At 38.4% G+C, this 13,044-nt stretch overlaps 1 protein-coding gene and 1 pseudogene across 1 annotated transcript; one reads left to right on the forward strand and one right to left on the reverse strand.

The window, feature by feature from the left end:
• Nucleotides 1-6,288: 6,288 nt before the first annotated feature.
• LOC108829282 (protein RGF1 INDUCIBLE TRANSCRIPTION FACTOR 1-like) lies at nucleotides 6,289-7,199 on the forward strand (annotated as a pseudogene).
• A 3,430-nt stretch (nucleotides 7,200-10,629) lies between these two features.
• On the reverse strand, nucleotides 10,630-11,574 carry LOC130495709 (uncharacterized). Its single transcript, XM_056987188.1, has 2 exons — nucleotides 11,314-11,574; nucleotides 10,630-11,100 (listed from the first exon to the last, which is right to left on the reverse strand). The coding sequence occupies exons 1-2, from the start codon at nucleotides 11,572-11,574 to the stop codon at nucleotides 10,630-10,632; spliced, it is 732 nt and encodes a 243-aa protein (XP_056843168.1).
• Between the last annotated feature and the right edge of the window lie 1,470 nt (nucleotides 11,575-13,044).

Genomic DNA, 13,044 nt, shown 5'->3' on the forward strand with positions numbered 1-13,044 from the left:
TCGCTTGGGAGGGGACCCACGTTGGACATTTGAAGAGCGTAAATGGCTAGGGCTATTAGTTCTTCAACACATGGTACTTTATTGTTTGCATGAGAATTCTAGGTGCCATTTGAAAGTGCCAAAAGAGTGTTTGACGATGAAGCCATGAATTCGTATCCATGGGGTCGGATTGCATACGAAGTTATCATTGACTCTAATAAAACGTTGGTTCCAGCCGGGGGGTCATACACAATAAGCGGCCTAAAGGATTCGTTATTGATTTGGGTGTATGAATCCATCGTCTGCTTTGGCGAGTGTTTTGGGAGAGTGGTGAATAATGAAGACATTCCACTTTTACGATGGGGTGGAAAGCGTACTGGTGACAGTTTCGAAAAATTGTTGTCTGCCGAGATAAAACAACATAGCCAGGTAAGGTGTAACGCTGAGTTTTGATTTCTTGAATGGCTGATTTATTAGCTTTAATGGCTGAGTGTTGTGTTTATTTGGTGGCTGAGTTATATTATGACCTGGTGTTACAGGTGCGTGTTAGGAGAATGGTTTCCAAAGAGTCAATCGAAGAGTTGTTTCCTGAATGGTCGTGTCAACCTGACGACCCACAACTCGTTAGCTTGATAACAGACATACATGCAGGTAGATTTGTAAAAGGTTTTTGGAAAGTGCATGGAAATGCGAAGGGAAAGGGTAACGAGAAGAATGAGGGTGAAGCTGCTGCAACGGGAAAGGGTTCTAGCGAAGAGGAAGATAATAAATATTCGGGGAACAACACGACTCTGACGGCCATTGCGAGTACTCTGGATAAAATTTCCAGAAAATTTGATCTGATGGACGAGCGATATAAAAAACCATTGGTAGACCAGAAGTTGATAGATGACATGGTGAAAGCTGTTGTGGAGAAGCGTCTGAAAGTTATGGGGATAGGAAAAAATCCTCAAAACAAAGATAACCTCTCAAACGTCGCCGCCGAACATAAACCTGAACCGTTGTCATCACCGCAGCCTAATACCCAGCAAAAGTCTGTCTGTAGTCCACTGTTAGCTGAAACCCCTGGAAAGGATATGAGACCTAGAAACATTTTGTCCAAGGAGCTCGATAAGGAGAGAGGGATGAAAAGAACTTTGGCTATGGAGCTTGATTTCCTATATGTTTCTCCTGCAAAGGCAACTAAGGATGAAGACTTACGTCGCCGCTCCACACGCAACCATACTGTAAAGGATGAGGATGCAGAAGATAAGAAAAAAGCTGTGTTGAAGAGGAAGGAGAAAGCTGCCGCTAAGAGAAAAGCAGCTGAGTTAATGAAGCAAAAACTGTCTGAGTTAAGGAAACCAAAACAGGCTGAGTTAATGAATGAAGAACATGCTGAGTTAAAGAATGAAAAACAGACTGAGTTAATGAATGAGGGTGCTAATGTTCTTGAATTCCTATATGTTTCTCCTGAAAAGGCAACTAAGGCTGAAGACTTACGTTGCCACTCCACGCGCATCCGTACTATAAATGATGAGGATGCAGAAGAGAAAAAAGCTGTGCAAGCAGAGGCTGTGTTGAAGAGGAAGGGAAAAGCTGCCTTTAAGAGAAAATCGGCTGGGTTAATGAATGAAGAATATACTGAGTTAAAGAATGAAGAACAGGCTGAGTTAAAGAATGAAGAACATGCTGAAGTTTCCGTCGAAGTTCTTACGGACGAGGATGCAATCTTGTCGGAGTCGCCTATAGAGAGTCAGGAATTGGTTAAATCTGCTATATTAAAGGAATATTGGGAGAGAACGGTTAAATTATCTCCACAAGGGTTTGCATTGTCTGAAGATTCTTCAAGACAGGTTTTTCCGTACATTGGAGACAATGGAACGACGTGCATGAGGAAGAATGTTGAACCTTCATCAGCAATATATGACCCTCTAGCACCTGTTGATCCGATTTTATTGGATAAACTTATGCAACACATCTCCACAATTCCAGCCAAAACACCAGCACCAGCAAAGAAAAGAGTTGTAAGATCCGCCGCTCATGAGGGTGACTTCTACGGCATACTCATCCTTGAAAGACTGTGGCCGCATAGCCAATATGGATGGTTGTTTGATAATGTAAGTCTTTAATTACGACAGAGTTTTACATTATATTTCAGCTGATTTCTATCTTCTGTTGAGGCTAACTTATATATTCGTTTACGGCTGACTTAATAATATTTATTGTGTAGCATATCTCGGCGTATATTAACGTCCTCATTAAGAGGTCCATGAGAGATCCCACCCCATTCTAGACCAAACGCATTGCCTTCATTGATCCTTGGTTCTTGAGTAACTGGGTTGAGGATTACAAGCAGTTCAAGATAAAACCTAATATGATGAAGTTCACAGGGAATGATTATAAAAATCTTGTACACGGTAAGCGACCCTCTAACTTTCAAACAAACTTGAAGTGGTATGAACACGTGGATCACTTGTACGGATGTCTTCAAACCGGCGGAAATCACTGGGTGGCTTTTCACGTGAATCTGAAGAAGGAGAAGGTTGATTGCTATGATTCAATCATTGGAGGGGTAACAGCCAGAAGTGAGAAGAAAATGCTTGATTCATTTAAACCGGTAACGCTTATGCTTCCCGAGATTTTGAATCAAAACATTCCTGCCAATCTCCGAACCCCGAGTAGGAAGAAGTTCGCATTCAGTAGGAGGAGCAAAAGGTACACTCCACAAAACACCCAGACTGGCGATTGTGGGGTGTATGCGTTGAAATTTGTGGAGTGTCTAGCGCTTGGTGTAAGTTTTGATGGGATAAACGATAAAAATATTCAAGGTTTACGGTTGAAAATGGCGGCAGAGATCCTCAATGAAGGAGGAAACATGGCGAATAACAATTAGCTTTCCAAATGAATCTGTGTTTGTTATTTTCAATCAGACTTTCCAATTACCTTAAGTTGTTTAATGCTGTTTAATTTTATTAACTATTTGACTTCCCTTCTATATTTTACCCTAAACATCGAAAATGTTCTTATAACTCAGCCATATGGGAAAATGGAAATCAGCCGTTACCTTAGATATAACTCAGCCAAACCTCAAACGATACCCTAAGATAGGAAAATATTTAATAAGTCAGCCGTTAAGATAGATAAAATTCAGCCATACTTTAAACATACCCTGAATTAAAATAATTGATATGTTTATACTTCAAAATGTTATATTGAAAGTCCAATTCTAAATTTGAAGTGAATATATAATCAACTGAACGTCTCTTATTTATTGTTATGTTTTCCCTGAGTTATTGTTAGAATCGATCATGATCTCTTGTCTTACAATTACTTATTATCTTACTGCAGATATAATATTGTGAGCCTAATTTATATAACATCAAACGTAACTCAGCCTCATTAAAAAAATAACGCAGCCCCCCTTAACACTAACTCAGCCGTTACGCATATCAGAGTCGTAGAGATGTAAAGTTTCGTATTTTAATAAGCCTCTGTAAATATGTATTATATAAATAGCATTTAACTCAGCCTTTAAATAGCATTTAATCAAATATCAGAAAATAACATACACACTGGCATAACAAATAACATAAAAAGATAAGTTCTGATACATTACATCTTCACCACTTTCTTGTGTCCCTATAAAGGCTAACCGGTTCAAATTCACATAAGAATAAGCCGATCTCTTTGAGCCACAAACAGTGGGGACACATGTTGTCATCCTTAGTGACATCAATGTGCCACAAGCAGGGACAGCGGTGTGGCTCCACAGGATTTCCGCATTGGCAACTGTAGAATTTAGGAAGAATATGTGATATGAACAAGGCCATTCTAACTTTGAACTCGGGTGTGTGCCACAAACCCCAAGCCCATTTGACGGATCGCACTAGTTTCCCGATCCTGTCAAGTGATTCTATTGGAATACGAGATAAATACTTCCCTTCACCCCAAAAGATTGCTCGAGTTATCGTGTGTGTATACACAGCACGCTCATAGTCTGCATCTGCTGCACGCTTCATGAGAGAAAGCCCTTATTCTTTAAGGTCGAAGGTGTATAAAAGCTGTACACCCTTTATATAAAATGTGTTTGGATTTCCCTCAGCGTAGCAAGCTTTCAACAACTCAGAATGCATATTGAGTCCCCAGGGAACGGATAAAACATCGAGGAAATGGTAAACCCCACGCCGCTCTGCTAACGCTTTCATCGACCTCGACGATGTTTTGAGGCCATAGAGATCTTGGATGGAGTTACGGGCCGCACGTTCAACCACTACCGCCTGAATTTCTTCAGGCAATTCAAGAAGAGGGAAAAATTCCATCTACACTAACAGGGTGATATTGATTTAGAGAGATAGAGAAAAAGTGTAATAATTGAATGTTGAGAGTCCGATTGTTCTCAGTACCTTATTTATAATTCAGCCAACTCAGGCGAAACATTATTCGCGACGGTTGGGGTTTCACGTGAATTTTAATAATAAACAATTACTGGACAATGAAAATGTTCTTATAACTCAGCCATATTGGAAAATGGAAATCAGCATTCACTATAGATATAACTCAGCCAAACCTCAAACCATACCCTAAATGGAATATTTTCTAGTTTGGTTATAACTCAACCGTAAATGGAATAACTTAGCCGAAACATAAGTCAGCAAATTCAACAAATATTATATAATTTGGGAAGATTATATTTGGATAACAATTCATGTTCTTGATTTGACTGGGCTGTACAAGTTAATAATGGCGAAGATGTCATATAAGATATTCTCCTTCTTGATATCATACAATATAAGTCAGCAAAAATTAATTATTGGACGTTTCATGTTCTTCATTTGCCTGGGCTGCACAAGTTAATAATGACGCGCATCAAGGGTGTAGAATATTCGTCTGCACGCTTATATCGAGATCTTTACATTATTGAGACGATATAACTATATTTTCCCTATTTTAAGTTTTAATTATAACTCAGCGTCAACGTTTAGTCAGACTTTGTTTTTTATGATACCCAGTCGTAAGTAATTAATAACTCAGCCTAAATAAACCATTACTTATGCATACAAAACCATAACTCAGCCTTTAGAAACGTAATTCAGCCTTAATAAACCATAACCAACATTACATTATCATTTCACAAATAATGACATTACATTACCCAAGTAGCAAAGTTCGGATGGCCGGTGTATGCCTGAAAGTCTCGTAGGAACAGAGCAACCTCTTTTATCCAGAAGCAGCGGTTACACATGTCTTCAGCCTTGCTATCCTCAATGTGCCAAAGTTCCCAGGCTATGTCCAAAACCGGAGAACAAGGACACCTGTAGAACAGGGGAACGGTTTTTGCTATAAACACGGCCCGCTTTAGTAGGAAGGCCTCGTTATGATCCCTATGCCAGATCCCCTCGAGCTTTCTTACTACCTTTCCGATTTCACAGACATATGCCCTTCTTAATCCACAGAAGTGGTAACCATCACCACTCCATGCCGCGGTAGTCATTGCATAGGTATAGAGGGCTCGCTCGATTCCTGCATCTGTTGCTCTCTTGATCAAAGTAAGGCCCTCTTCCTGACGATCTTGTCTATAGAAATACTCAACACCCTTGATGTAAAGAGTACTCGGGTTCCCCTCCAGATAGCATCTTCTCAGTAGTCTACGGAGTATAAACCCCGACATCCTCCAAGGGTATTTGAACATATCCAATGAAGCACAAACCTCGGCATCGTTTGTCAACGAACGCATAGACTTGCAAGTAGCGCCGAGTCTAAAAAGATCTTCGAAAGAGTTTTGTGCGACGTGTCGCACGACTAAGGCTTGGAGTTCGATTGGGAGGCAGAGTATCGGGAATTCAGGCATGATTAGAAGATTTATGATGATACCCTGTAGTAACCAACAGGCAAGCGAAGGGATGTGTATTATGTTCCAACACCTCTCTATTTATAAGGACTTCAACCCACGCGTCGTTGCAAAACATAATAAAACCGCCAAAACGAAGCGTTGCGTCGAATTTTGAAAATTTCTCTAAAAAATGCACGAATTCAAAAATATTTAGGCTGAGTCATGTTGGTTATAGTTTATTAAGGCTGAGTTACGTTTCTAAAGGTTGAGTTATGGTTTGTATGCATAAGTAATGGTTTATGAAAATTTTTTTGCTACCAACAAAAAAATAGAGATAACCTATTATTTATGAAAATTTTCTTTCCTTTGGGTCTTCTCTAGAAGCACGCTGAACAGACACGCATAAATACGTGCGTCTTCTTTTACTCTTTTGTTTTTTTGCCTTTATTTGCCTTTTCTCTATTTACTGATTCGTAGCTTCAAACTTTCAGGGCTCGATGATAAGAACAGAGGAACACGAAAAGACTATATGAGTCCACCGTGGCTAATGCCAATGCTACGATGGAGCTACTTCATCCCTTGTTCCATCCACGCTGATTCCAACAAAAACGAATGCAACTTGTTCTGTTTGGACTGTGCTGGAAATGCCTTTTGCTCTTACTGTTTGGTCAAACATAAAGACCATCGTGTTGTTCAGCTACGGTATCTCTTTCTTTTTTGTCTTTAGCCCAAAAAGTCTCATTTTTTATTTATTTATAAATGTAAATGAAATTACAGATAAGGAGATCTTCTTACCACAACGCGGTGAGAGTGAATGATATACAGAAGTACATTTATATCTCTTGTGTTCAGACATATATCATCAACAGCACAGAGATTGTGTTCCTTAATGAAAGACCTCAGCCAAGAATCGGAAAAGGTGTTACAAACACTTGTGAGATATGTTGCAGAAGACTTCTTGATTCTGTCCGCTTCTGCTCTCTCGGTTGCAAGGTAAAAATAATACTTACTTGCTCTGTTTTTTCCTCTGTTTCCACCATTTTTGTTTTAAATATTACAAACTTTCAGAAACTTTAATTTAAAGGTATAACCCAGCCATCATTTTATTCAAATAAGTCAGACATATCGTGTATTAATAATACAGTATTGTTTGTGTTTTCTTATTGTTTCAGATTGGGGGAATGAAGAGAGGAGATCAAAATTCGACCTTCCCATTGAGAGGGAAGCATGGGAGAGAGTACCAAGGTGGGTCGGAATCAGATGAGGCTACCACACCGACTAAGATGCGTAGGACCAATGCTTTCAACCGTCTCAGCTTCTCTCCGGGAACACCGCCGATATACAATCACCGGAACTCAAGCAGACGAAAAGGAATCCCTCACCGCGCTCCGTTCTAAATAAAATAAAATAAAATTCGACCTCCGTATTAACTACGTATTAATTACCTCAGACGTCGTATTAATTCGACCTCCGTATTAACTATGTATTAACTAAATATTAATATCTTTTAGTTTTATTATAACTCAGCATCAACGTTTAGTAGAACTCAGCCACAACGTTTAATACCTCAGACGTCATATAAGATGTTCTCCTTGTTTGATTTTGTAATCATGTTTTCTAATCGTAAGTCAGACTTTGTTTTTTTATGATACTCAGCCATAAGTAACTAATAACTCAGCCTTAATAAACCATAACTCAGCCTTTAGAAACGTAACTCAGCCTTAATTGAAGAGTTTGGACCTGATAATTTCGGTTTTTAAATGAGATTTTGTTTCTTTTCCTAAAATTCGACCACGTTTCTAATATAACTCAGCCTTATCGGAGTCGTATAGATGCTTTCCAAAGGACATGAATTATAGTATGATAACTTCGCACTAATTCAAACGTATTATATAAGTCAACCTTCTCGAATTTTCGTTAAACTCAGCATCAAAATTATTTTAAAAGATGCGGTTCATATTCCAGTATCAAAAATCGAGAAAACATTATTATGCGTGTGAGAAATTTTGGCTGCCATGAATCAATTATGCCGCCCTTTATTAGGCGTGATGAAACTAATATCGAGACCTTTATACTATCGAGACAATAAAATTTTCGTTAATAGAGTTTCTTGTTAGGTTGGTTTAATTCAATCCTATGTAAACGATAACCTGACCGAAACCGTAAATCAGTCTTTTGATAAGTCAGTATGTTTTAATAAAATCATTTAATAACCGGAAAATTAAATTAACTCAGCCGTAAAACAAATAATTCAGCCTTAGAAACAATTAACTCAGCCCTTAAATAGATTTTACTTAGCCTTAGAAAAAATAACTCAGCCTCGAATATATTTAACTTAGCCAACGAAACAGTTAACTCAGCCTTTAAATAGCATTTAATCAAATATCAGAAAATAACATACATACTGGCATAGCAAATAACATAAAAAGATAAGTTGTTGTGGTCAGGCCATCTTCACCACTTCCGAGTGTCCCTATACAGGCTTATCGGTTCAAAATCCCTTATCAATCTCAGAAATAAGTTCGTCTATTTCGTTAGTTATATTTTTTGAAACCTTCTTTGTTTTTCTAATTATTTTATATACTAACACCTGTTTTCGATATTGGTGAAGCATCAAGTGTAGATGGAAGGATCAAAAAGGAATATGAAGCGTCCTATCGAGGATGTCGTTGGATCGGATGCTGCTGCTGAAGCCTTTTACAAAGGGAAAAATGAAACCAAGCAGCATTACAGGGCGCTTCTCCGCACGGCCAAGGAACAACGGCAATCTGAAACTGAATGTCATCAGGCTTCCAGCAAAGTTGATTCTATTGCTGCGAAAATAGAATTGCTTGAAGCCATTATCAAGGCTGAAGGAAACTTTGACTTCGTGGCTGAGTTGGAGAAACTAACAGCAGAGCACGCTGAAGCCGAAGGAGACTTGGCTGATGTGAGGGTCATAGTATCTGACTGGTACAAGCTTGATGAACCATGGATGTTGGATGAGTAATATAATGTTATCAACTATTCTGTCATGTTTTAAGACTCTAATACTATGTCTTATGTAACCCACATTATGTTTAATCTACATTATGTTTTAATTCTACCTTATGTTTTTTTTGGTATATAACGCAGCCATAATTTATTAGAAAAGACTGAGTTATAAACTTAATAACTCAGCCGTCACTATAGATATAACTCAGACAAACCTCAAACCATACCCTAAATGGAATATTTTCTATTTTGGTTATAACTCAACCGTAAATGGAATAACTTTGCCGAAACATAAGTCAGCAAATTCAACAATTTGTGTTCTTGATTTGACTAGGCTGTACAAGTTAATAACGGCGAATCAAGGGTGTTGAATATTTTTCTGCATGCTGATATCGAGACCTTTACATTATCGAGACAATATAATATTAATATTTCTTAGTTATATTATAACTCAGCTTGAACTTAATTATTGGAATTTTCGTGTTCTTGATTTGACTGGACTGCACAAATAATGACGCGCATAAAGGGTGTGGAATATTCGTCTGCACGCTTATATCGAGACCTTTACATTATCGAGACGATATAACTATATTTTCCCTATTTTTAAGTTTTATTATAACTCAGCCTCAACGTTTAGTCAGACTTTGTTTTCTATGATACTCAGCCGTAAGTAATTAATAACTCAGCATAAGTAAACCATTACTTATGCATACAAACCATAACTCAGCCTTTAGAAACGTAACTCAGCCTTAATAAACCATAACCAACATTACATTATCATTTCACACATAATGACATGACATAGCAAATAACAAAAAAAAAGAGATAACCTATTATTTATGAAAATTTTCTTTCTTTTGGGTCTTCTCTAGAAGCACACTGAACAGACACGCTGAGTTATGGTTTGTATGCATAAGTAATGGTTTATAACGCAGCCATAAGTAATGATATTCTCAAAATAATTAATTATGGCTTTTGAAAAACACGCCTGGCATAATCGAGACAATTATTATGCATGAAGAAAATTAACGGCGGCTATGAGAATATCGATAACTAATTATTAGGTTTTTGGTAATCGAGACATATATATATATATATATATATATATATATATATATATATATATATATATTTTTAGGTTTTTGGTAATCGAAACAATTATCAACTTCTAAAGCAGATTTCAAACGGTTTGTTCTTCTACTAATTTAAAATAACTCAGCCGTTAAAAAAGGTAACTCATCCTTAGTAAACAATAACTCAGCCCAGGTTAACACTAACTCAATCATTACACATATCAGAGTCGTAGAGATGCTTTCCAAAGGACATGCAAAACAACAGCCCGGCCATAAGTATTAACTATTAAAATCAACAAACCAGACGTAAGAAAAACATGATCATCAACAAATCAGCCGTAATACAAAAACATTAAAACCATAAATTAAGCCGTAATACAAAAACATGAAAATCCCTACAACACTTGCTTACATCGGACAAGTTTTCGCATTATGATCTAAGAAAAATAGGTTGAAATCTGCTTTAGAAGTTGCGCTATCAACTTCTAAAGCAGATTTCATCCTGTTTCATACTACTAATTCAAACAACTCAGCCGTTAAAAAGGTAACTCAACCTTAGTAAACAATAACACAGTCCAGGTTAAATAACTCAGCCGTTACGCATATCAGAGTCGTAGATATTCTTTCCAAATGACATGAAAAACAACATCCCGGCCATAAGTATTAACTATTAAAATTAACAACCCAATCGTAAGAAAAACATGAAAATCAACCACCCAATCGTAATACAAAAACATTAAAACCATAAATTAAGCCGTAATACAAAAACATGAAAATCTCTACAACACTTGCCTACATCGGACAAGTTTTCGCATTATGACCACTCTGTCTACATCGAGAACATGCGTGCTCTTTCCTAGGACGTTTGTTTGATAGTGCAACTTTTAAAGCAGATTTCATCCTAATTTTCTTCGGTCTGCCTGGTGGTTGACGTACAGTCGGGGGCAAGCAGGGTTGGTTAGCCACGATTTCTGGAACAGGTTGCGCTGAATCAACCGGCATGACAGATTCAACGTATGCGCTAACCAAATAATTGCTGGTATAGTAAGGACTGCACAGGGATATACGAGAAACATTCCTGTACTCCGCCACTGTGATTGCGTGTACACATGGTAATTTCTCGAGTTCGAAACTGCGACATGTGCACTTTCGCTCTACCAGATTAACAACATGCAAAGACTCGCCGGAAGATCCATATTTAACTTCAGTGTGATGATCATCAATCCTCTGTACCGTCAAATATCTGGCGGCAGTTACACGACCCTATTAAAAAAATATAATTAATGTGAAACGACTGACTTAGTACAAATAAAGGGCTGACTTAAGATCTGTAAAGACTGACTTATGAATTGAAAGGCTGACAAATTCTTTTAAAGGCTTACTTACATGTAGTAGTTTCTTCACACCACGCGTAAGCGTGGTTCACTGCGATTTGGCATCCTCTCTCCGTTCAGCAAACCATCTGGTCATCATAACCCGTATTGATTCTAATATTCGAACAATGTTAAGACCTCTAGCATTCGACAATGCTCTGTTAATTGATTCCGCTATGTTCGTAGTCATCAAATTGTACCTCTCGCCCGGGAAATGAACAGGCGTCCACAGTCGGACATCAGCCCTTTGGAGGTAGCCGTGGAGTGCTGGATTAATCTCTTCAATCTCCTTGAAAATCTGAGTAAACTCAGACATTCTAAAACATCTCGCCGCTTTCTTCACCAGACGAAATGCATTTTTCATTTGTACCGTCCCAGTATATTCTTATATAGATGGTACGTGCAAATTCCACGAGAAGCAAGCGGATACACATTTGTAATTGCTTTCCCAATCGAGTTATGCCTATCCGAGATTATCGTAAGACCCTCGTCGTCAGGAATCAAAAGTTTTAGTTGCGTAAAAAACCAATGCCAGGAATCATCATTTTCAGTGTCAACCACTGCGAAGGCTATTGGAAAAATCTGAAAGTTACCATCCTGAGCCAGTGCCGTGAGAAGCGTCCCTTTGTATCTACCATTAAGAAACGTACCGTCGACAACCACAACTTTGCGCATGAAAGGAAACCCATTTACGCTCGCACCAAACGCAAGAAACACATACATGAATTTTCCATTCTCATCGATTTGAAGACGCGCAACTGTACTTGGAATTTCCCTTATTAGCATGTATAAGTAAGAAGGCAAGCGTTCAAACCCACTCTCAGGTGTTCCCTTATCGATTTCCCTTGCAAATTTCAGCGTCCGGTAGGATTTCCAATACTCCATCTGTTCACATGAAAGACGATACACATAACTCAGCCACATCATACAATTAAGTCAGTCACAACGTAAAACTAATTCAACACTATTTTAATATAACTCGGCCGCGTTGTGTAAATATATCAGCCGCTATGAAACACATATTACTCAGGTGTTTCGTAAACATAACTCAGTTACACCAAAGTAATTACCTTTACACCAAACTGCTTAGTGATAGCTATTCCAACACTCGTAGGGTGAATGGCCGGACCAACGTCGCCGAGAAAGTTCTTGTACAACTCTCCTAAAATATCTGGTATTGCATGTCGACATCGATTAGAACGCTCAGTTGTAGAGCATGTATGTTTCGATTCGTAAATACAAACATAGAAGGCCGGGGATTCCCCTTTGGTAGAAGCACGAACCCTCCAGATACATCCATCAATCCAACACTTAACAATGAATAATGTTCGGGTTGATACGTCTACATCATAATCAAATCGATCCTTCACTGTAAGAAGTTTCAGTCGTCTCTCCAAATCGGCTTTACTCTCGTATCGTTGCCCTACCGCAAGATTTAGCGACGACATCTCCAACCTTGGAAGAACCTCCTCACTCTCTTTAGACCCGCTCATCGAGAAGTCCTGATATATCTTCTTGGGAGGTAGCGTTGGTGACTCTTGCTCTTCTGAAGGAAACTCACCGTATGAGCTGAAGTTATCATCTTCAGATGACGCACCGTCCGAGTCGTCGAACATATCAAATCGGCTATCAAATTCATCATCTTCTTCGTTTTCTTTGCCTGTTTCATCTTCTCCTCCTACATTCTGATTTTCTCCTTCCACAATACTAGAGCAATCAATCTCATTGTCCTCTTCTTCCTTCTCCGAATTGCAACCATCGTAACTCCCACTATAATTATCGTCTCTGGACTCAACTTCTGACGCTTCTACCTCTGAGCTAAAACTGAAGTTTG

The sequence above is a fragment of the Raphanus sativus genome, chromosome 6 (assembly GCF_000801105.2).
Source record: "Raphanus sativus cultivar WK10039 chromosome 6, ASM80110v3, whole genome shotgun sequence".
NCBI lineage: Eukaryota > Viridiplantae > Streptophyta > Magnoliopsida > Brassicales > Brassicaceae > Raphanus > Raphanus sativus.